This window comes from Cyanistes caeruleus, chromosome 5 (genome assembly GCF_971803275.1).
Source record: "Cyanistes caeruleus chromosome 5, bCyaCae1.hap1.1, whole genome shotgun sequence".
Taxonomy (NCBI): Eukaryota; Metazoa; Chordata; class Aves; order Passeriformes; family Paridae; genus Cyanistes; species Cyanistes caeruleus.
This window is the reverse complement of record NC_141705.1, coordinates 60484830-60507961: the sequence shown is the minus strand read 5'-3', so window position 1 is coordinate 60507961 and position 23132 is coordinate 60484830. Positions and strand designations below refer to the sequence as shown.

General features: G+C 45.8%; 1 protein-coding gene across 2 annotated transcripts; it reads left to right on the top strand.

Annotated features, from left to right (window-relative positions):
* The first annotated feature begins 325 nt into the window (after positions 1–325).
* Positions 326–19717, top strand: LOC111945792 (uncharacterized). Of its 2 annotated transcripts, XM_086889951.1 has the most exons (13): positions 326–4997; positions 5920–6040; positions 6293–6610; positions 8162–8206; positions 13571–13615; positions 13763–13849; positions 14142–14186; positions 14299–14385; positions 14599–14680; positions 14985–15036; positions 15264–15399; positions 17989–18084; positions 19325–19717. In XM_086889951.1, exons 1-12 carry the CDS (start codon positions 4906–4908, stop codon positions 18028–18030), a joined length of 1152 nt encoding a protein of 383 aa, XP_086746077.1. In that variant the 5' UTR covers positions 326–4905; the 3' UTR covers positions 18031–18084; positions 19325–19717. The 2 variants fall into 2 exon arrangements, with proteins under 2 accessions (XP_086746077.1, XP_086746076.1); XM_086889950.1 differs by having other exon boundaries at positions 4840–4997; positions 13571–13849.
* Positions 19718–23132: the final 3415 nt, after the last annotated feature.

The window sequence follows — 23132 nt, the reverse complement described above, 5'->3', positions numbered from 1 at the left end:
GCGCACTATCTTCCAAATCTCTAATTTTGGTTTGCTGTTCTATACACTGGATCCAATCGTGAGATATGTCTTTTTTCAGATTCCCCATACAAAAATTGCACTGGATTATGTAAAGATGTTGTTTCTGTTTCCAAGTTGGGGGACTGAATCAAAATTCCTTCATTCTTTAATAACCGTGCATCTGTAATCCATTTTTCAGCTTTTTGTTGTAAAATTCCCCAGACATTATGTGGAGTTAATACCTTCAGCTTACTCCCAAAAGTAACTTTGCTGGCTTCTTCTATTAATAAGGCTACAGGCACAATTGCTTTTAAGCATGAGGGCCATCCTCGGCTTACAGGGTCTAACAATTTGGAAAGATATCCCACAGACTTTTTTTCCCTGCCCACTCCTCGGTCAATACTCCATAAGCAGTTCCCTCCTGGCTATCCACAAACAAATAAAAAGGTCTCCTAACGTCAGGGAGGCTGAGCACTGGAGCCTGGATTAAATCTTCCTTCAGCTTCTTAAAAGCCTGACAGTCCTCTTTGCTCCATTTTATTGCTCCTTCTCCCATGAACTGCTGATACAAAAATTGAACTTTTCTGCTAAATTCCATTGCCTACAGTATCCCAACAACCCCAACACTTGTCTAATGTGCCTCTTACTTTTGGGGAGTTCTAATGCTAAAATGCCTTTTACCCGTTCAGGATCTAACTTCTTACATCCTTTTGTAATCCAATGTCCTAAATATTTCACTTCCTCTTCCACAAATTGCAGTTTTGATCTGGTCAGTTTAAGTCCCTGTTAACTCAGGAAGTTTAACAATTTCATGCTTTCTGCTCTAACACTTGCTTCATTTTCGCCTGCAAATAATAAATTGCCCACATATTGTAATAAAACCATCCCCATCCCTAATTCATAATCCCACAGAATTTGTTCCAAAGCCTGACCAAACAATTGAGGTGACTTGCTAAATCCTTGAGGGAGTACAGTCCATCTTAATTGCTGTTTCCTATGGGTATCGGGATCTTCCCACTCAAAGGCAAAATAACCTCTGCACTCCTCCTTAAGAGGACATGCCCAAAATGCATCTTTTAAGCCTATAACCGAGTACCACTGATATTTGGGGTTTAGTTGACTTAACAGTGTATGTGGATTTGCAACCACAGTGAAAGGGGTCACAGTCCGTTTATTTATTTCCCACAAATCATGCACCAATCTATAGTGGCCATCTGGCTTTAGAACTGGTAAAATCGAGGTATTGTAGGGCAACATGCAAGGTTCCAAGAGACCTTTTTGTAGCAGCCTCTTGATTTCAGGTTTCAACCCTCTTCTCCCTTCTTGGGAAATGGGGTATTGTTTTATTCTTACAGGGATTTCAGGGTTCTTAATTACTACTTCAAAAGGTTCAATATTCAATTTCCCTACAGTTTCAGGAGTATACCATACTTACAATCCCGTCCCAGCAAATGATAATCTGCTTCAGGAACTAATGACAATGGTCCAGCTCCAAATTTACACTCTGATCCTAACAGTACATTCTCAATTTTGGGGAACAAAAAAGGTTCTCTACTGGCCCCCATTTCTTGGATGTGTTTTGATGAAGGTTTACATCCTTTAGGTACTTGTTGGACAGTGGACCACTCTGCCCCAGAGTCTACCAAAAATTCGAGTACCTCTTGCTGAGGACACACTTTCAACTTTATCAAGGGCTCTGATGATTTTCTATGGCTCCCCAATAGATAGAGCCCCTGACCCCTCTAATCCTGTTCAAATAGCTTCTTCTCCTCAATTCCCTTTCTACAATCCTCCTTCAAATCCCCTTTCTTGTGACAGTAAGAACATTCAACTTCACTCCAATCTCTTTTCCCAACAGCTTTTCTAGACCCTTGGGGTCCCTTAGTAAACCCTCCCTTTTCTCGGTTTACTGACCCCCTCCCACACCGCAGCCACCAGCAACCTAGTCTGCCTTTTCTGGAACTCCTCCTCCCTCCTTACATACACTTTCTGAGCCTCTCTCAACAACTCATCCAGGGCTCTTTCTTGCCAATCCTCTATTTTTTCCATCCTCTTCCTTGTAACTGGCCAAGATGTAGCCACAAACTGGGTTTTATGGAGGGCTTGTCCCACAGGTGCAGTGGCCCAGGTCCTTGCGGACTGTGGGAAACGCACTAATGAAGGGCTCCGCTCTCGCTTGGTCTCCAGGAGACCTCTCAGACACTGGACTCTGGGATCACCAACCCCAACCAAACGGATTCCCAATTCTGTACTTGCCCCGTCCGGAGTCTTGGCTTGGTCCTCATGCACAAAATTTAAGGGGTTCTGCAGATTCCATTTGCTTGCTTACTGAATTTCACTTGGGGTCCGGAATACCAGGTCTGGGGAATAGGAACCCCCCACACCAGGGCTATCCTAAGATAGGGTGTGTCCCCAAAGGGGGGACTTCTAAACCACAGATATGTGGATCTGAGTCAGGGCACCAAAATTGTTATAAATTGTCGTGACTGAATAAAAGGGACAATTTAAATAATCATTTATGAATATCAATTTTATTAATTCAGGAAGCAGTAAGCAAGCAAAGAGCAGCAGCTGGGGTGGCCCGGGGAGACACTGCTCCACCCTAAGTGCGTGCTTTAGCTGAGGAGGTTTTCCTTTATATACACTTCCTGCATATGTGTCTTCCTGGATCACGTCAGTGCCTGCGCTGCCTGTTGCTAGGGGGTCTTCTTCTGCCTCTCGGTGGTCGTCAGATGAAGGCTTGTAGTCTTCCTCAGTCTGTGAGCGGGCCTTGGACCTATACCAGTTAGGCAACCCTCCTCCTAGTGAGGAGATGTTGTAATTCTTGCTTCTGCAGCCGGATATGGTGGTTTGGCCTTTCTGAAGCTTCAGCTTCTTGCTTATACAGTTGGATATTGTGGTTAGGCCTTTCTGCAGTTTTAGCTCCAACATTGTATAAAACAGCTTCAGCAATCATATTACATTTAGCAATCATATTGAATTTGACTAACAAACAATATCAATCTACTACAGTAATCAAAGCCATTTTCCTTCCCATGGCCTTTTATGTATATTCATATCTTATATTTATGTTAGTACAATGGCCACCAAAATAGATGAATAGCATTCAAGGCCAGGTTGGACAGGCCTCTGAGAAACCTGGTCTAGTGAAAGGTGTCCCTGCCCATGGCAGAGGAGTGAAACTAAGAGAAAATTTAAGGCCCTTTCTGACCTAAAAGATTCTGTGCTTCTATAGATTTATGGTTCTCTGGTGCTACAAATCCAGTGCGTCCCATGACTGTATGTCAAGTTGTCATTTTGAATAAATGACTGTATGCCAAACATCAAGCTTTGCTCATAAAAATATTGTGGGAAGCTTAGTGATAGCAACATTTAGAGGAGAAGCTCTTGAGATGGGTACAAAAGAGTTTAATTTTCCAAGCAGCTTGCAGGCTTCCTTGTTCCATTAGAGCGGCCCTTTACCTGGGGCTGGGTGGAGAAGGCAGAAAGAAGAGCAATCAAATATGTCCTACAAAAGGATGCAGACATGAGCCTGGCCAAATACAGCACTGTCAAAAGCTTGTAAGAATTCTCATCAGGGTCACTTGGGTGCCTGCTTTCCTCTTGACAGGGAGGAAAGCTTGTGTTGAGAAGCACACCTTGGTTGCAAGAGCGTTTGTACCTTGTGGGAATAGTGTCAGGTTAACGCCTCCTGTGCACCCTCAGATCCATGGGGCGTCAGTGTGGTCAAAACCCTGGCCTTGTCAAGGGCGTTTGCAAAACTTTTGCACTGTTTAGTGAAATCTCAGTTTACCTGCTGGCCACTTGTTTGATTTGTGGCCATGGTAAGGAAAAACTGGTGACAGAGCAGGCTTCCCTGCCACGCTGTTGATTCGCATGTTTGCGTGCATCTCGCTCTGCCCAGCTGATGTCAATGCCAGGTCCATTCAACAGAAGCTGGAAGAAAGATGGAATGACTTCTCTCTGTATGCGCTTCCAACTTCTCCCACCTTCATTCAACTTGAAATTCAAGTGGGCACCTTGTTCTTTTAAGGCAGTTTATTTTCCAGCCAACATCATGGTTTTCATGACTGTGAAAGGGAAGAAAGATGGGGTGTTTGTTTGCTTCCAGATGTGTCCTCCAAGCTTAGTGTGAGTGTCTATTCTTAGGTTTCCCAGCTGCAGGAGAAGGTGGGGGTCTGACAGGATTTCCATCTGCAGTGGCCCGTGGCTGGCAGAATGGTTCCATGCTGGTGCCTTGCCTGGTGTTAAAGCTGTGGCCTAGAGCTCTGCTGCTTCACCTCTTCCCCCAAGTGTCTGTGCTCCTGTTGCCCTAAGCGGGGTGGTTCACAAGACTTCACACAATTCTCCTGTTGCCTCCTCATGCCCAGCGAGAAATCATTCTGTTCTCTCCGGAGTGTGAGATGCTGCAAATGAATGTCACACCCTGAAATGTAAATGTTTTCCATGCTATATCCACCTGTTTGAGATTGTTTACTTCTGCAGATGGAATCTTGTTACCTTTCCAACTAGAGCTGTCTTTTCAAGGCTTTTTCTTGCCTGCCTTTTCTTTCCTTCCCCTTTCCACAAAAGCTGCCATTCATGTCAGGCCCATTTGCTTGTGTAAAGGCAGGGTTCCTAGGGCACTTGTATTCTTAAAATGGGAGTAAACAGCCCAGAGCCTGGAGCAGTGGCCTGGTCTGTCATGCTCCTGGCCAGATCTGGAGTTAAGAGCTGAGCTGAAAGGCAGCATCACTACTGGGGGAAGGGCAAAGTGCATCTCTTGGTTCTGCCATTCTCAGTTTCGTGCAATCCCCATGTTTGCCTGCTTTATGTTTAGGAGCACTGCAATGACTCCCAGTTGTGCAGTCCAGGCTCTGAGTCCCTGGAGATCTTGAGCCCTGCTTTAGGCCTGTCCTCGTGCAGATGGTGAATATCTGTTTGTTCTCTTCCAGAGAAGCTGACTCAAACGGAGGCTTTGGAATGGAACCGACTCACAACCAGATCAGTGACAAGAGGTAGGAATTAATTCAATGTAATCTTGGCACTTGTGAAGTTGGATAGGCAAGGAGAATCTCGGATGTATCGAACAGACTCGGCAGTAGAGTAGAAACAGATACCTGCATCCTCTGTGCCTGCATGCTTTTCCTTCTCCAATGTCCACAAATATCAGAACCATAGTTTCACTCTTTCTTCAATAGTCTTTCACAGAGCAGGGACAGTTTAAAGGATGTGGTTTCCTTCAGTGGGGCACAGCTTTATTGGTGTTAGGATGTGGGGCTGGTGGAATTGAGTAAATGCATATGTGGCCGAGGAGGAAGAGGAGGATTTGATGTGGACTTTTCTTGATGTCTGAGATTAAATGTGTTGATGGCATGTCTTTAAATGCAGCTACATGATTTTCCAGGTTCACAGCTTTCCAAATATCCATTGAAATTAGAGAGTGAGTTTCCAAGGCTGTTCATAAAGTGGATAAAATTCAGTCCTTGAAAATGGCAACACATTGAAAAGAGAGGATTGTCTTTGATTCTCAGGGGGAGAGTGGGGTGAGAGGTCTGAAGGAGAACAAGCATGGCATTTTCTGCCATTGATTACTGCAAGTGGATTTGGCAGCTCATGTGCTCACCATCATCCCCAGTGACTGCTTCTCCATTTGTATCACAAGGAAATGGGGGGACAGTTTTTCCCTTCCCACCTGTCTTGGTGGCTGGGATCAGGTGCAGCAATCCCTGAGGAGGATGCCTGCTGTCCCTTGTGTGTCTCTTTGCTCTGGGACAGAGCACACGCTGAACAGAACTGATCTGTGTGCTGTCAGCATCCCGTGCATTTCAGCATTGCTTTGGTGCTGGACATGTGCCCTTGTGGGAAAGCCCCAGGTTCTGCACACAGCATAAACAGGGGTCAAGTGTTAACTCTCCTTTCTCTGTCTCGGGCTGGAAGCTGCAACAACAACAGAGATTTGCTCCGCTTCCTGGAGCAAGAGAGGCGAAGGAGGCAGGTGGCTCCAGAGGAGAAAGATCCATTCCTGGGGAAGACTCCTCTCTTTGCCAGACCCTACAAGGTAATGGGAGTGGGCTGAAGGTTGTATGGAGAGGAGGAAGGAGGCTTGGCCTGGGATAGGAGAGCCGTGTCTTCTGCATGGGCCGTAGCAGACTTGAGCCCAATCCCTGCAGACACAGCACATCTTTCCATCTGCTTCATTGAGCTTGCCTGACTTCTTTTGTGGGGATGCATGGTGATTCCATGAAGATACTGAGCAAGGTCTCTTGCTTGGGGTGTTTGTGACATTTGCCCCTCTGTTATTCTGTTGCAGACCTATAAAGAAGATGAGCTGTCAAGGCGCATTAAGAACCTGCTGGGCGATCAGGACTCCAAGGTGCTCCTGAGCCACGAGTCCCCTCTGAATCCCATCTGGATTCCAAACAAGCCCAAAGCCCAGTCACAAAGCCACAGTCATAGGCTGGCCTCCAGGAAGACAAACCCCTATGAAGACAGATGGAGGGAATGCTCAACACAATCACTGGAGCACGCACCAAATCCTGAGAGGAACTATGACAGCCATGACAGTCTCTCAAATCGAGGGTCAGAAGGCAAAGCTCCACAGTCCAAAATCCTGCCTGAGCCTGTCAAGGTGAGTGCAATTGTTGAGGCTCTCTGTTGTTGGCAGTCCCTCAAGGCCAAGGGACCAGCACACAGGCCCTGCCTGCCTCGTGGCTCAGCCTCCCCAGAGCTCCAAGGCACTTGGTTCCCAGGTGCATTTTGGGGTTTTGCCAGCATCATCCTTCAGCACTGGGATATTACTGTGCCCTATGGAATGTAGGTGCCCACGGTGCTGAGGCAAAGCAGCTGGGCTGGGAGAGCCACAGAGATGGTTTTCAAAATGTGTTTGACCTTTGGAAAGAGGAGGAAGAGCTGATGGCTGCAGTCAGCTTTTCCAAGAAAAGGGTACTTGATGGGATGTAAAGGATTGTAGGCAATATCTTGTGGAAAATGAGAGGATGCTGGGAGAAGTAAAGCAGTGCAGGAGCCATTCCTTAGTGTCAAGTGCCAAAAAGATCAAGCCCTATTTTGGGCCTCGGTCTCTAGGAAGATTTGCAAAGTGCTGCAATCAGGCCTCAGGCCACCAGCAATGGGCAGTGTTTGTCCTTGCTGCTTGGAAGCCCAGTTCAGGAGTATCGGTGTGAAGAAAGGAGCAGGGATGCTGCATCTTCCTTGGAGTGTGTGCTGAGGGAGGGGAAGGACGGAGTGCCCAGAAACAGTGTTTCTGAGAGATGAGTGGAGTCCCTGCCAGGTTCTGCCATCAGCTGGGGGTGGACTCAGCTCTTTGGGGCAGCCCAAATCCAACTTCTGTCCATAGTGTGTCTCTGGGTGGCCATGGAGAAAATCCACTGAACCAAATCTGGCTGCTAAATTCAGTACTTTGCCAAGAAATGAGAGAGTGAGAAATGGTAGTTGGGGATTTGGAAATCCGGTGTGGGAAAGGTGAGGGTGTCTAAAATCAGCCAGAATTTGCATAAACTGTGGTGCACCTTTCCAGATGTGTCGAAAGTCAGCGTCTTGTCCTGACTGCTGTGGAGTTCAGAACAATAAGGAGTCTCATTTGATTTGGGTCAATGGCAAATATTCCTCATTTTTTACAACTGGCTTAAAAGAATTGGGAACTATTATTTCTGACTTTTTTATTGTTGTTGTTGTTTTAACAAAGGAAGCTTTTTCAAAACTCATTTAAATGCAGAGGGAGCTGGTGTCTTTGAAGGCAAAGCTTAATTGCTTCAAAGCTAAATGCCATCAAGGGAGAAGACGGTACAAATATATTTACATAATTGTAATAACAGTAATGAAAAGAAAAATTAATAATAGTAGAAGTAGTAGCAGTAGCACTAGTAATTTGTAGTAGTAGTTGAAGAATGGAAACAGTGTTTCGCAACTAACAGGTTCCAAAGGGAGCACAGACATTTTTCCTAGTGGATGAGGAGGTGGCTGTGGGGATTTCAGCTGCCTTGCTACCTGCTCTCAATTCCCAATTCCCCTTCAGATGGGCCTTTTCATTCTTCTAGCATTTCATTTGTAATGGACTTGCATGACATTTGTAGAGCTGTTGGTAAGCAAATGCTGGCTGAGTAGATGTCAATTAGTAAAAAACCCAAATTAACTCTTTCTGTCTCTCTTGTTCTTGTTTCAGAAAGAGCAGCCCACTGATGTGCCATCTACTGAAAAAACTTTGAAGGTTGGTGCTCTCCCATAATGGATCTTTATATTTGCTTATGTTCTGCACACATGAAGGAAATGGCTGGGGCAAAAGTACATTGCTCAGCTGCTGTCCACCCAGCAGATGTTGCCCTCCCTGAAAATGTGTTTTGGGGAGGGCTGAGGAGTAGCAGAGATAAAAGCTGTAGTTGTAAGGTCAGCCCTCCTCTCAGTTTGTGACTGTAGTAACACTCTCTAGAGCACTTCAAGAGCCACACTGACAAGTCATCCCAGGTAACCAGAGCCGCTCCTCCCTCTAGCTGGTAGTTGCCTTTCCTGAGCTCCCCTTGTCCAAAGGCTCAGGCCTAGCTATCTTGTGACTAGGCTTCCAAATTCCCATTGCTACCAAAGGGAAACCAGCCCCATGCTTTCAGGGCCATTGTGCTTCTCAGTGTTTCTGAGCGGGCCAAAGTGGCAGCAAACTTCTCTTTCCTTTTTTCCACTGTTTTCAGTAGGCTCTGTATTTGTAGAGCTGTGCCATGTTTGAGACAGAGGAGGCGGAGGAATGGAAAATGCTTCAGGGACGCACACTTTTGTTACACTTGTGAACTCTAAATGTGATGTTTTGCATGAACATTTGAAGCATCTATGTGCATCTGTGTGCAAACTCCAACCCCATTTTCTCTTGATTGTCAGCAAAAGCATTCAGGAGAGGACACCTTAAATACTGTCACTGTTCATGTGTCCCCTTGAGACCTGTGTAGCAGCACCAGACATTTCTTGTTCTCTGCTTCCCTTCTGGATTTTGTCAGTAAATAAAACTTCTTGGACTTCTGAAGCCTAACCTGGAAGTGTTCCCCTTGTCCTTTGGAATCATGGTCTAGCTCTCGTGGGGTTTTCACTCCAGGCTTAGTCCATTTTGGAGCTGAGAGATGAAACTTTGAATGAATATGCTGAATGATCCTCCTCTGCCAGCGGGATCTCTGGGCTGTGGCTCGGAGTGACTGATTTCTGTTCATGGGTGTTTTAAGGACTGGCTCTGTACGGGAAAAATTCCTTCTTAAGTTTTCTGCTTGTTTCAGTCCTGTCGTTTTCTTATTTTCTTCCTTTGAGTTGGTCTCAGTGATGAACCAGTCTTTGATAAGACAGTCCTGTAGTGCTGAAGCCTGGAGAGGGAGGAGGAGGAAGAACCAGTGAGGCTGCAGCCCATGATCTATGGCCTGTGTGCTGGGTGTCCAGCATGGGAGAGGTGACTGGGGAACAGGGCTTGGCGGCTTGGCTCTTAGGATACATCCTGTGAGCTGTGCTAAATGGGGGAGAGAGATTCAGGCAGAGAAAGGATCCTGGGAAGCCTGATCATTGGGGCCTTTGGCTGAAAGCTCATCCCTTCCTCCTGTTTTAGGTGAAACAAGAGCTGTGGGGAGACTCCTGCCCTGCTGTGGAGGCCTAGGTGCCTGTTGCAGGAACATGTCGACCCTGGTGGGGACAGCACGGGACAGCAGGCTCACCTCTAGGTGTGGGTGTGGAAAACCTTTTTCCCAGGGCCTTTGCAGTCACATGTTGGTGCCTTTTGCGTTCTGGTGTTCTAGTAGTTTGTGGAAATTAGTGTCACCTTCGTTCAGCCCCTGTTTCATGTCCCCTTCCAAGTATGTTCTTCCTTCTCTTAACTCCCATTGGCTTTGTTTGCTGCATTGCTGCACCCCTGTGTCGTGGTTTTAAATCAGTAACTAAAAAAATCACTAGAAAACATACTTATTTCTTGCTGTGAGATATGGATTAGAACAAGAGCAAAACAGGCTTAAAACTTAAAAGGAATAAAGAGAGTTTATTGACAAAACTATAAGAATAAGAACACCAGAATAAAACTTCCAGAAAACTCCTTTTTCCCCACTACCCAACCATTTCCTTGTTCACATGACAACATAGAGACAAAAAACTTTGGAATTTTGGTGTTTAAAACAGTCCCCATTCCTGCTAGAGTCTTTTCATCAGTCTTTGTAGAGAAAGAGAAGTCTTCTGCTAATCTATGGAGTTTCTCACAAGAAAACTATTTCTGTTATAGCTTTCTTTTTCTCTGATGCCAGCTGCCCGGAAATCTGTCATCAGATTTTCTCCTCCCATTTGATGTCCTTCTGAGGTGTTTTATGGGTCATGAGCCTAGGGATGTCATTATTAAGGATAAGTTATTCAAAGGCAAAAGTTCTCTTCATCTGTCTCTGTGAGCTTCCCTGGAAACAGAAGTTTTCTCTTTGCCTCTCAAGGCCTCAAATCTTCAACTATCACTACTCCTCACTCTGTTCCAGCACCTCACTGTATCACAATCACTTTACTTTTTGCTCATAATCCACATTTTGTACTACTCTATTCCTCCCAATATACTCTGTCATTAATTAAAGGAGTCTTTTCAGAACACTATTGTCCATCACCATAACTTTAACAGAAAAATATTTCAGCTTAATTTAAGCATCACCTTATTCTCTACCTCTTCTGAAGATTAATTCTTTTCTTTGCTGTCTCTAATAGTTTATCAAGTCTCTTTATATGTTGATTACTGTCTTTTTCTTTCTCTGGATAAAAGGATTAATCTGTAAGTCTCATCTGGGTAATGAAAAGGTAGAAAACTTACCCAGGCTTTGTAGATGGTTCTGTGATCTCTGCCGGAGCAGCAGCTGGAGATATCTGCGATGGAAGATTCTTCATTGCTGCTCTGGAGAGTGTGGTCACTGTCTCAGCCAGTCGCTGGTCAAGAGCTTTTTTCTTCCTTTACTCGTCAGTCTCTGGTGAATTCAGTCACAGCAAAAACTGCAGCCAAGCCAGGGAGCGGCCTGGCCCGGCCTGGGCCCGGGAGAAGCCCCGCAGGCCCCATCTCCCGGCCGGGAGCCGCCGCAGGCCCAGCCCAGATCCTGCCTGGGCCGCATGGGCTGGGCAGGGGAGCGGGCGCAGCTGGAGCTCTGTTACCTTTCACAGCCAGGAAACAAAGAGACAAAGAAATTCCCAGGCTTAAGTTGGTGTTCACAGGTTGATCTCACTTTTCAATGGTCAAAACTGCTGTTAATTCTTAGAAATGGCCAGTAGTTGGCCAGGAGAAAAACTCCCATCAGCCTCTGGCAGTTTTAACTTCATTAGGTGTTTGTCTTTGTTTTCTTAAATGCCAATCTATCACACCCTGTTATCCCAATCCATTCTCCCGGTCTTTAGCCACTCCCTGCAGCATTTTCCCTTGTCCCTGTTGGACCTTGACCCTCAGACCCACCCCATTTGTCCCTGTGTTTAACCTGTGCCCTGAGTCCGATCCTGTTCTCATCCCTGAATTCATGTGAGGCTGTTATCCTTTGAATAAACAGTCTTTGGATACTCCAGCAAAGACCTGTCCCTTCCCTTTTATCATCAGCAATTTCTAGCGGTGTTCTCCAAGCCCCGAGAACGCAGGTCGCACTCACGGGTTCCTTGCGGCACACGCAGTAACACCCTGCAGCGACCCTGACAGTGAAGAGGTCCAGAGCAGAAGAAACTCTGCTGTTCTTCCCTCCTCCTGCTTTGAATTCCATCTGAATGAAAGGCTTTGGCCTCAGGTGTACTGAACAGCCACATGCCAAACTGGGTTTTTCCAGGGACTTCCCTGGACATCCCTTGGGAAAGCCATTTCTTCCAGCCCAGGCTTTTGGCTCATTGAATGTCTAAGGTGCACATCACCTGCAGGTGGGAATTCCTTATTGACAGCTTCTTTTCCTGGCAGCAATGAAAATTGAGTCTTACAGATGGAACAGGCAAGCAGATCCAGTGCAGAGGGAATGAATCCACAGGGAATAGGCATGCAGGGACTCGCTTGGCCTTCACAGAGATATTGAACAGCCCTTTCCCCTCTTTTCCAAAGCAGAACCTTCGCTCTCCAGTGTCACCACAGTCTCTTTAAGGTATCTTTCCAAATGAACTGGAAGAAGCCTTCAAACTACAGCATCCATGATGCTGAGATGTATCCCTTATCCTCTTGTGCCAGGTTGTAGCTCTTCTTCCAGCCCCTTAAGAAAAGGGGTTTGTAAAGCCAACTTCCTTGTTCATGTCATGTGGGAGAGGCTTGATGACAGGGCCCAATTAGGAAGTGTCAGTGTGCATAAAGGAACAGAAATGTGGCATCTTTCTTGGAGTGTACTTTAAAAGGAGAGTCCAAAAAAAATCACAACCGGTAAAGAAAGAAAAAAAAGCAAAAAGAAAACAAACAAAAACCCAAACCAAACAACACAACAAAACCCAAAAAACAAACAAACAACAACAACAAAAAAAAAAACACCAAAAAGAAAACTAAATCCATAAAAAAGGCCAACTCCAAAGTCAAGACAACCTGAGGTCGTCTGCAGTTTGCCATGTCAGGTTCCAAGAAGCTGAATTTCAGGACAATTCAAGAGCACTTCTGTCCTTAGGGAGAAGGACAAGGCATCCCGTGAAGCTGCCTGAAAAGAGATGGAGGGTCTGCTCTGTCTTGCAGGAGCTCCCAGTGTGGGTGCTTTCCTTGTGCCAGAAATGCTCCCCAGAACCAAAGCAACCTTGCAGAGCTTGTCCATAAGCTGGGCTGAGTTTGAAGTTTGTGCTCTCTGGTTTAGTCCTTCAGAAAAGCTCCTGTGCCAGAAGGCCTGACCTTTCTCTGCACACAATTGCTGTGTGTAATAAGTAGTAGGATGTCTTTCCAGGAGCCCAAGTGATGATGGTCAAGTCTTTGCTGAGCAAAAGCTCAATCTTGGCAGGAGGACCCAGTCTGGAGCCAGCCTGAGTTACAAAAGCAGGAGCTGTGCTTTGGACTGGAAGCCAAGCACCAAGTGCACTGTGCAAGGGTTGCATTTTAGCCAGGGTGTATTTTTACTTCAGAAGAATCAGTCTGATGTTATTTGGGTGAATGACAAACACTTCTCCTTCTCTAGAATTGAAGTGAGAATTTCTCTAGAATAGGGAACTATTATTTCTAACTGTTTTATCTTAACTACTGAAACTTTTTGCTCAACTCTTGGAAATGCAGTGGCTGCCTGTGCCTTTGCAGGCAAAGCTTAGCTGCTTCAAGAGCAACTAAAGAAAAGTGATATTTTAAAAAGGGAGCAGCCTGCAGGAACATTCTTTCTTACTACAGTAATAAAAAGTCAGAAATGGAAACAGTGTTTCCTGACTGCCAGGGAAGGCAGACATTGATGTTGCAGCAGGTGATCTTGGTGGCTTCAGCTCTTCCTCTGCCTGGTCTCTGCTCCTCACTTCCTTTTAGAGAGTGCTGTTAATCCTTACTGGCATTTCATTATGCATGGACTTGTCTGACCTTTCTAGAGCAGTTGGTAAGGAAATGTTTGCTGCGTACATGCTTGTTTCCTATCAATCAGTAAAATACCCAAACATACTCACACTGCTTCCCTCTTTCTTCTTTCAGCCCATCGTGCACATTTATGTGCAGTCAATTGAAGGAATATTGAAGGTGGGTGCTCTTCAATATCAGATCTCCATGGGGAAGCTTGTGCAAATCCATGAGGAGGTGGATCCCTCTGACTCTGGGAAGGGTGAAACTCCCTCTGTGTGCATCAGCAAAAAGTGCTGGGAGCTGTTTCTCTCCCACTCTTTCCAGGAAATGAGCAGCTGCCTGCCACCTCTCCTGCCACCTCTGCAGTCACCTGCTAGAACAGAGACTTGCAAATTTCCATTGCAGGCAGAGGTGAGAGGTGTAGGAGTAGTAGCAGTAGTTTAGACGTGGCAGCAGTGTTCCCTGACTGCCACATTCCAAAGGGAATACAGACATCTCCGAGGAGGAGTTGACAGCTCTGTCCATGCCTGCTCTCTGTTATTAACTGCCCTTCAGATGGGCCATTTCATCCTTACTCTCATTTTAGGACTAATACACTTGCAGGACATTTCTAGAGCTGTTGGTAAGCAAAGATTTGCCAAGAACCTGCCAATTACTAAAACACCAGAATAAACTCCTCCTGTTTCCCTCATTCATGTTTCAGGAAAGGAAGCCCATTGATGTGCCATCAATTGAAGAAATTTTGAGAGTGAGTTCTCTTAAAAAGCAGATCTCTGTGTTTGTTTATGTTTTGCATTTATTAAGGAAATGGGTGGAGATAAAATAGAAGTTGAGAGCTGCTTCTCTCCCTGTCTTTCCAGGAAATGAGCAGCTCACTGCCACCTCTCCTGTCACCTCTTCAGACGCCTACAAGAGCAGAGATGTGCAGACTTCCATTGGCAGGAAAGGTACCCCAGCCCATTTTTGCCAGGGCTTCTGATCAATGCCAAGAGATCTTTCTGCTTAGCAGAAGTTCACTTCAGCTCTTTGGCAGCTCTTAGAATGTTTTAAAACTATTTATTCAAAAATGCACATGCCCCTAATGTGCCATTAACACAGGTTTGGTGTCAGGAGATGTGGTGTTAAGGTACATGCTAAGCTACTTTGTCCTTTACTTCTAGGAATCCCAACCTGATGGATCTGCAGCACAGAAACAGAATAAAGAGAAATGCAAAGGAAACCCAGTTCTTTCTGTGCTGACAGGTAATTTTGTGTGTTAGATGTGGCAGAGACCATCAAGCGTTCCCACTGATTAAGCAGTGTGATTTCCTCTGCTTTGCTGAACAGGGATGAATTTAGGAATGGCTCAAGAAACTGTAAGCAATCATTACGTAGAACTCAAGGTAGCAGCTCAGCAGAGGACAAGCACTATTTAGTTAGGAAACTCCCATCTGGGGTGATGAACAACCTTTTTGACAAATACCTCCTGGAAGAGAGTGACTCTCTAATCTCTTGTTCAGAGACCACAGGGTAAAGAAATGCAACCTTTTCCTTTGTTGCTTTCCAGAGCAGGCAGGCAGAGCGTCAGGAAGGTTGCCGAGTTCTCAGCCAAGAACATCGTAAGTAAACAGACCGTGTTTCCACCTCTGCCGGGCAGATACTTGAAAGAACCTGGAATGAACAAACATTTGGGCTATCAGTCAGATTTTTCTCAGAAAACCTCAATGCAGGGAATTTTCCCCAACTGAAGAATTATTATTTCATGATCTACTCATGAAATTGTTGAGGTTGGAAAAGATCTTGAAGAGCTTAAGCAAACAGATTAACGTGACACCATTATCCCCAGTGGCCACCGGCCTTGGGATTTGCACAAGGAGAAGGTGCCCTTGTCTCCTGGAGAGAAGTGGCTCTCACCTTCAAGGAAGCCAGACTTGAAGAGGAGAGCCATGAGGAGTTCAGAGGAGTCCCCTGGAGAGAGGAAGGTGAGAGGGGCAGGGGGACGTGGGTTTGGACAATGACCAAGGTGGTGTTTGAAAAACCCAAGTGGAGTTTCCACTTCATACGTTGGCACTAGAGCCATGATTGATCTCCTGTAAGGGTGTTATCAAACCTGTAAGGGGAATGTTCCCACAGCTGATTCCCATTGGTCACCAATGCCCTTCTGAGAAAACGAAAAGCCTTGTAAGCTGATGTTTTGTGTGTTTTGGTGCTATTAGTGTTTTCTTGGGATCCTGGTTTCCTGAGAAAACAAAACCTCAGCTGTCCTCTGCCAGAGGAGGTTTTGGCAGCTTGTGGCTGCCCAGCCCCTGCCAGCACTGCTGGGTTTCTCTGGGTTTCAGCCCAAGCTGAGCTTTGTAGCTTGGTGGTGGCCCATTCTTGTGTTCCTGCATCAAAAGCAGTAGGTATCTGAAGCACTTGGCAGATGGATAAATAGGCAAAGCACTTGTTTGGATTTCCCTGGAGCTGCTGTGATGCCAGCAGTGATGCCTAAGAAGTGGCTGTGTGTTGGAGTCCCAGGCACAGAAAATGTCCTTTTGATCTGTGCTGACTGGCTCCGGCACTTGAGAGAACACATGGTTGGAGTTAAGACCATAGAGAAGGCTTCTAAAACTGAGTGGAGGAGCTGGGAATGTCGATGTTTGAATTATATAGCATTATGTTAATTCACTGGGTGAAAAAGACAGTTTAGAGTTTGAGATGTAGTAGTGAATAAGAGACAAGGTATAGGTTCTTGGGTGTTGGTTTGTCTTTGCCTTTCTTCTTTCTTCTCCATGGTTTTGGCTGGTATGGGGTGATTGGATGGAAAGGTATGCAGTGCAGAACATGGGTGTTTGGTTATTGGGTTAAAAGTATAAGTAAATGAGTTGGCATTTGATAACTGGATGGTTTATGCTTAAAAGGCCTTGTGGACAGAGCCCACATTCTCTGTTTGTAGCTTGTTAGGTTAGTGTGTGGAAGTACTTACTATCTGTAAAAATGTAAAGTAGATAAGGTAAAACAAACATCCTAAGTCTGAAGACAAAAACCGTCTCTCTGCTCATCAATCCTCATCCTGGGGAAAAGAGCTGAACCCTTTGACATTTGGTGCCCCAGAGACTTTTACAGCTGTGTGTAGTCAGGGGCTTTGCAGAGACCCCTTTGCAGAGTCCCTTGGCCATTGCAATGGCTTTCCCTGGAATTCCAAGACAGCCCTTCATTTCAAACTCTGAGGTGGTCGTTGCTCTCAAGTGTTTTTTGGGAAGCTGACTCCCAGAGTCAGTGCTGACTCCCAGACAGCACTGGGAGGTCAGGTGCACAAGGAGTTGGCTGCAGGCCTTGCAGTGATGGGCACTCCCTGTGGACATTGCAGGGCCTGTCTCCCTTTCTGTTCCTCCTCCCAGAACAGGTGGCTCAGCAGGGCCGGGGGAATAACTTTGCTTCCTGTGTGGGTTTTTTAACTTTGTCATTTTCTGAGCTTCCTGAGTTAAGAATAAAGAAGAGTAGGGAAATGGTGAGGAAACTGGAGTGAGCCCAGAAGTTCCCCCTCTTGCAGAGCAGGGGCAGAAAGGGAAGCAGGCAGTCAATCTGCCACTTCTGCTGCTGTCTCCAAGAGCCAGGAGAGGAACTATTTGGTGTCTGGCATGTCATCCCTTGCAATCTCAGTGCCTGACTGCAGGAAATCCCAACTCAGAGCCTGTATCCCAGACGTGAGTGCAGTCTGGAAGGAGAACTCCTTGACAGCAGCCTTGTGGAGAAGCTGCTGAATGGTTCCTTGTGTGTCGACACTCCGGGAGGTACACATGAAAGTCCTGGGATGCTTCTGGCTATCAGCAGTCACGCTGTGGGTAATGCTAATTGATAAGGGCACTTTCTTTTACATTTTCTTGACTGGTAGCAAAGGATTCGGAAGTTTCTCATTCAGGTGAGCTGATGATTTGCACACTTGATGCTTTAGAACCGATGCTCTAAAACCTATAAAAAGTTTTCATTGACTGACTCTCTTCCTTAATGCTTCCTGTTCTTCTGGAAGACAAAGGCAGCAATTTTCACTGCATTTTTACAATTTCACCCCTCTCAGATTTTTGGTAATAACATCAGAAGCCCCTGCACATCTGGGCTATCTGAGGGATCTCACTCGCCTGTGACCGTAGCTTTTCCTTCCCATTGACGGGGGGTATCCCAAAACAGATATGCTTACAGGTCCTGACTTTGCCACCAGGAGTCTGAAAACATTTCTCTACAATCATGATGGAGTGGGAAAAAAAGGCCCACCCAGAACAGATGACATGTTTATTTTCAGCACTGGAAGGGCCTTACATTTTATTACAATTATCAAGGAGGTGCTCAGGAGATCTATCCTTGCCATTAGAAAACATATCACCTATCCAAGCAAAAGAAGGTGAAATGTCATTTTCGGTTACTTGCCAGTGGACGTGAAATCCCTGCCTGCTGTGCTTGGGTTTCCACTTTGTGAGTTCCAGTGTGTTATTTTTTCTCTTTTCAACCAGAATCTTTCAAACTGAGCTGTACTGGTCTCTATTTGAACTTCAAGGACCTGAGTGAATTTTTCCTGTTTTCCTTCTTCCTGTTAGAGAGAAGACAACGGGGATTTTCCCAAAAAGAAGAAGAAATGAAAAGAATCCCAAGAGATGTCAGCTTCCAGCAAGCAAAGGCACCAACAAACTGAAGTGAGTATGCAGTGCTGGGATGCCAGAAAGATGTGTAAATCTAAGTCCCTGTTCAGAGGGGTAAGACGAAGAACTGTATCTCCTGTCCTGATACTCGGGAGTTTGCTTCTACCATCGTGTCCCTCCTGCCACTTGAAATGCTGCAGATTGGCCTTTACAAGCTGGAAGCAAGCAGTGCAGAAAGCAGCTCTGTAGGTGTAGGTGGGTAAGGGCAAGGAGTCTTTCCCTTCTGACATCCTGTGAAAGCACAGAGGCGTTGGGGCTGATGTTTGGCTGCAGGAAGGGAGGTTGCAATTGAGGTAGGAATGGAAAAGCTTTAATTCCTGCCTCCCTTTTCCTGAGGGAAAATGAGCAGCCCTCTTAGTCATGCACTGGCTTTTGGAGTGGGAAGGGTAGGAGGTGCTTTTGGGCAGAGAGAGGGCTCTGGGTCAGCTTGGGGATGGTGCTGTGCTCTGTGTCAAATTGTCCTCTGTGCAGCATCAGCTGTGCCAAGGCAGAGCTGCTGGAGAGCATGTGTGCAGTGAGTAGGGACCAAAGCATGGGAAGAGTGGGTGCTGAAAGAGGGGAGAGGACTGTGCCATGCACAGCAGAGTCAGGCAGTAAGTGCAGCCTCACACCTGAGCCTTCTCCCTGGGTTGAATTTCATTCCTGATGCTGCAACCTGTGAGCTGGGACTCACTGCTTGGTGTGTTCTTGGAAACTTTGAGAAGCTCACTAAAAATGATGTCAATGAGCAGTGGTGAAACAAGGTAGAGAGCTATCAGGTGCTGCTTGTTGCTGCCAGAGTTCACACTCCTTTCTAGGCATGTGACCACTATTGGCCAAAAGGAATTCCTAGAGCTGCTGCTATGTTTTTAATTGTACAATTTAGCCATTACAAATGTTGTGTTTTCCTGTGGTGCAAGCAGTGGGGAAGACTCAAGAGCTGTAACCTGCCATCCCACGGGGCCTTTGCAGTGTCATTTTCCATAGAACACCAAGTTGTGTGGGCCCCTCTGGGCAAAGGGATGCATTGCCATGATCTGGTGGCAAACTTGCAAAAGAAAATGAGCAGGATGTGTCTGGTAGAAGGGCAGAAAAGCTGTAAGAATGCTCTCCATACAGAGACAGCTGCTGAGAGTCAAAAGGCTTTGCAGGTCCTCTTGGAGTAAAGTGACTGCAGTCATTGTCCTCTGCCATCTCGATATGCCTGTTGGATGAATCCAACCAAATCTTTTCTCTCTCCCTCCTTTTGTTCCAGCCTTTTCTGCTGAACAAAGCCATGCAAGATGACCAAGAGCCGGCCTGCCCTCATACACTGAATGAGGCAGAGTTTGCAGTGACCCAGACTGGAACCCAAGGGCCATATGTGGTTCTCCAGGATGTAAATAGTTTCAAGTTCTCTGCTCCTTTGAAGCCTTAGAAACAATTTTGTTGTTTTTGTTTTACTTTATAGTTCAATGCAAAGAAGCTGCATCATATTTTTGTTTCAAATACAGTTGTAAGTTCTTTTGGTTACCTTTGGAAAGCTTTGTGGTTACTGAGGGGAATGTGTTTTTGCCTTGCAAAAGAAGAGATGGGGGGTGGTATGTGCCATGAAAATGAAACTGTGGTGAGAAGGATGGTATCCCAAAACACCAGTCATCCCAAGAAAGAACTACCTCCCTTTTCTACATTGTTTCATGAAGTAGGAACAGCTTAGAGAGATACTGAAATGAAGTAATTCTTTGCCATGCTTTTGTGCTTGCTCCAGTTGCCTGCCTGTGGCAACTCACACAGCCACGTTTCCCAACAATCTTTTGAATGCTGCCGTGAACAAAGACAAGACTCACAGGGAAGTTCCTCCTGGAGGGGAAGAACAAGGATTCTGATCACTGATGTCTGAGCATGTGGGGCATCTGCCTATACCTGTCACCCTCAGGCTTTCCAAAGGCCAGGCTGCAGTAACCCTCGGGGTTAACAAGCACTGACAGTGGTTCTGGCAGCCAACGCTGCTCTCCCGTGTGTGTTGTTTGAATTCCACTCTACAAGGGCTTCCTTTTTGGGGGGTTGAGAAATGCATTTAGAGTGCAGTAATGAGCATCTCACCCCAAGACTCCATCTAACTTCCAGAAAATCATTTTAAAATCTGGTTTTCACAAACCATTACTTGCAATTTTCTAAGAATTACATCAAATATAGAAAAGAATATGCAATTAAATGAATATTGCTTTTCAAATTCATATTTGGTTTCATGTTGTCCATATCTAACCACTTGGATACAGACAAAGAATCTCCTTCAGAAATATCATGGGTTCTTTCAGGCATAGCTGATTTCAATTTATTATGTAATCATCTTTCTTCCATAATTCATCTAGTATTTCCTGAGGAATTTCTATCCAGAATTGCAGTCACAGACAGTATTCATAAAACACTGAATTCATATGCTCAGGTACTTCCAACTAACAAATTGCAGAAAGGTGAATTTAGCCACATTTTCTGTGTCTACACTCCCAGGTTAAAGGGACAGGAGAATAGGAAATAATCTCAGGTTGTGCTGGAAAGAACAGGGGATTTCTCCAGGCAAGACTTTCAGCTTGCTTCTCTGCCCACAGCCCTGTAACCACACAGCACAGTGCCACAGAGAACATCCCAAGTAGACTGGGAAATGCGCTGGGAAATGACTGGGAAATGACTGGGAAAGGCAGACAATGGGCCTGTTCCATGTCCCATACACTTCCCGATGGCTGCCAAGGCACATGGGGCTGCAGGGACACTGTGATAGATTGGCATTTAAGAAAACAAAGAGAAACACCTAAAGAAGTTAAAACTGCTGGAGGCTGGTCGGAGTTTTTCTCCTGGCCAGCTACTGGCCATTTCTAAGAATTAACAGCAGTTTTGACCACTGAAACGTGAGATCAACCTGTGAACACCAACTTAAGCCTGGGAATTTCTTTGTCTCTTTGTTTCCTGGCTGTGAAAGGTAACAGAGCTCCAGCTGGCCTCCCGTTCCCCTGCCCAGCCCATGCGGCCCAGGCAGGGTCTGGGCTGGGCCTGCGGTGGCTCCCAGCCGGGAGATGGGGCCTGCGGGGCTTCTCCCGGGCCCAGGCCGGGCCAGGCCGCTCCCTGGCTTGGCTGCAGTTTTTGCTGTGACTGAATTCACCAGAGACTGACGAGTAAAAAAAGAAAAAAGCTCTTGACCAGCGACTGGCTGAGACAGTGACCACACTCTCCAGAGCAGCAATGAAGAATCTTCCATCGCAGACAACTCCAGCCGCTGCTCCGGCAGAGATCACAGAACCATCTACAAAGCCTGGGCAAGATTTCAAGCCTTTCATTACCCAGATGAGACTTGCAGATTAATCCTTTTTTTCCAGAGAGTGAAAGAGAGAGTAATCAGCATGTAAATAGACTTGATAAACTATCTGAAACAGTGAAGAAAGGAATTAAGCTACAGAAGAGGTAGTGAATAAGGAGATGCTTTAATAAGCTGAAATATTTTTTTGTTAAAGCTATGGAGATGGACAATAGTGTCCTGAAAAAACTCCTTTAATTAATTGCAGAGTATATTAGGAGGAGTGAAATGTTTCAAAGTGTAGATTTTGAGCAAAAATACTTGTGATTGTGATACAGTGAGGTGCTGAAACAGACGGGGAGTAGTAATAGTTGAAGATTTGTGGCTTTGTAGAGGCAAAGAGAAAACTTCTGTTTCCAGAGAAGCTCACAGAGACAGATGAACGTTTACGTTTGAATAACTCATCCCGAGACTCATTTGACCCATAAAACACTTCAGAGTGATGTGAAATGAGAGGAGACAACTGATAGCAGATTTTTCTGGGCAGCTGGTATCAGAGAAGTAGAAAGTTATGAAGAAAATTAGTTTTCTTGTGAGAAACTCCATAGATTAGCAGAAGAAGAATTCTGTTTCTCTACAAAATGGAAAGACTATGGCAAGAATTGGGACTGTTTTAAACACCAAAGTTTTTTTGTCTCTATGTTCTCATGTGAACAAGGGAATTGTTTGGTAGCGGAGGAGAAGAGGGTTTTCTGGAAGTTTTATCTGGTTTTCTTATTCTTATAGTTTTTGTTAATAATCTTTCTATATTCCTTTAAAGTTTTAAGCCTGTTTTGCTCTTGTTCTACTTCATATCTCACAGCAAGAAATATGTAAGATTTCTAGTAAGTTTTTTAGTTACTTCTTTAAAACCACATTTGTTTGGTGCATTAGCCAGGAAACTAAATTGGCAAATCTAAACCACTACAGACACGTGGTGTGCCAGGTGGGATTTGGTGTCACCCAGGTGCCCTCAGCCCCACGCTGGAAGGAAGGGATCCAGGCCCAAGGCACCTGGCCCTGGACCCTTTCCTGGCAGCCCCCCACCCCGGCTCCATGGTGACCACAGGCCTGGCCCAGATCCAGGCGCCGCTGGCAGCTTTCCCCTTTGGTCACACACAATTCCCTTGCTGGTCCCTGCAAGGCACCAGCAGCTCCCGGGCTGCCTGTCTGACCCCTGTGCTCCTCCAGCCTCTTCCTGGGCGTATTTGAACCTTGTTCAAAGCCAGCCAGAGAAAAGACCATGGTGCCAAGAGAGAGTCTCAGGGAAATTACCCGTTGGGAAAGATATGATGAGGGCAAGAAGCAGGAGCAAGGCATCAGCAGCAATTTCTCACAGCTGCACGGTGAGCCAAGGATGCCTCCTCACAAGAGCCAAGTGGCCAGAGCTCCTCAGGACACTCATCTGCCCACAAAAATTGGAACAGCCAGAAGTCTCCTGTGCACACCAAGGAGACGATTTATCTAAGTACTGCAAGGCCAGGAGGAAATACGCCTTCATTCTCCCTGGAACCTCAGCATTAAGCTTGGGAAAATGAGACATGGGAGCTTATGTCCTTTGAAACAAAAGTGTACATATGAAGAGGATGAAGTAGGACATTTGAGAATGAAACTGAAAATGTGCCAAGTGAAGTTAAAACTCTGCTTTTATTTCCAGTGACAGTAGAAGTTCAGACTGGGAAAGTAGGATAGGTAGGAAAGAGGCTGGGCAATAGGTATCATGTCTCTGACCGGGGCTGGCAGCAAATGCTGCTGT

Excerpts from the sequence above, each read along its gene's own strand:
- LOC111945792 (XM_086889950.1), top strand. The coding sequence starts at position 4,906 with ATGGTGAATATCTGTTTGTTCTCTTCCAGAGAAGCTGACTCAAACGGA. Across the intron at positions 6,041-6,292 it reads TCTTTGCCAGACCCTACAAG|ACCTATAAAGAAGATGAGCT; the intron begins GTAATGGGAGTG and ends ATTCTGTTGCAG. Across the intron at positions 15,037-15,263 it reads AGTTCTCAGCCAAGAACATC|TGGCCACCGGCCTTGGGATT; the intron begins GTAAGTAAACAG and ends CATTATCCCCAG.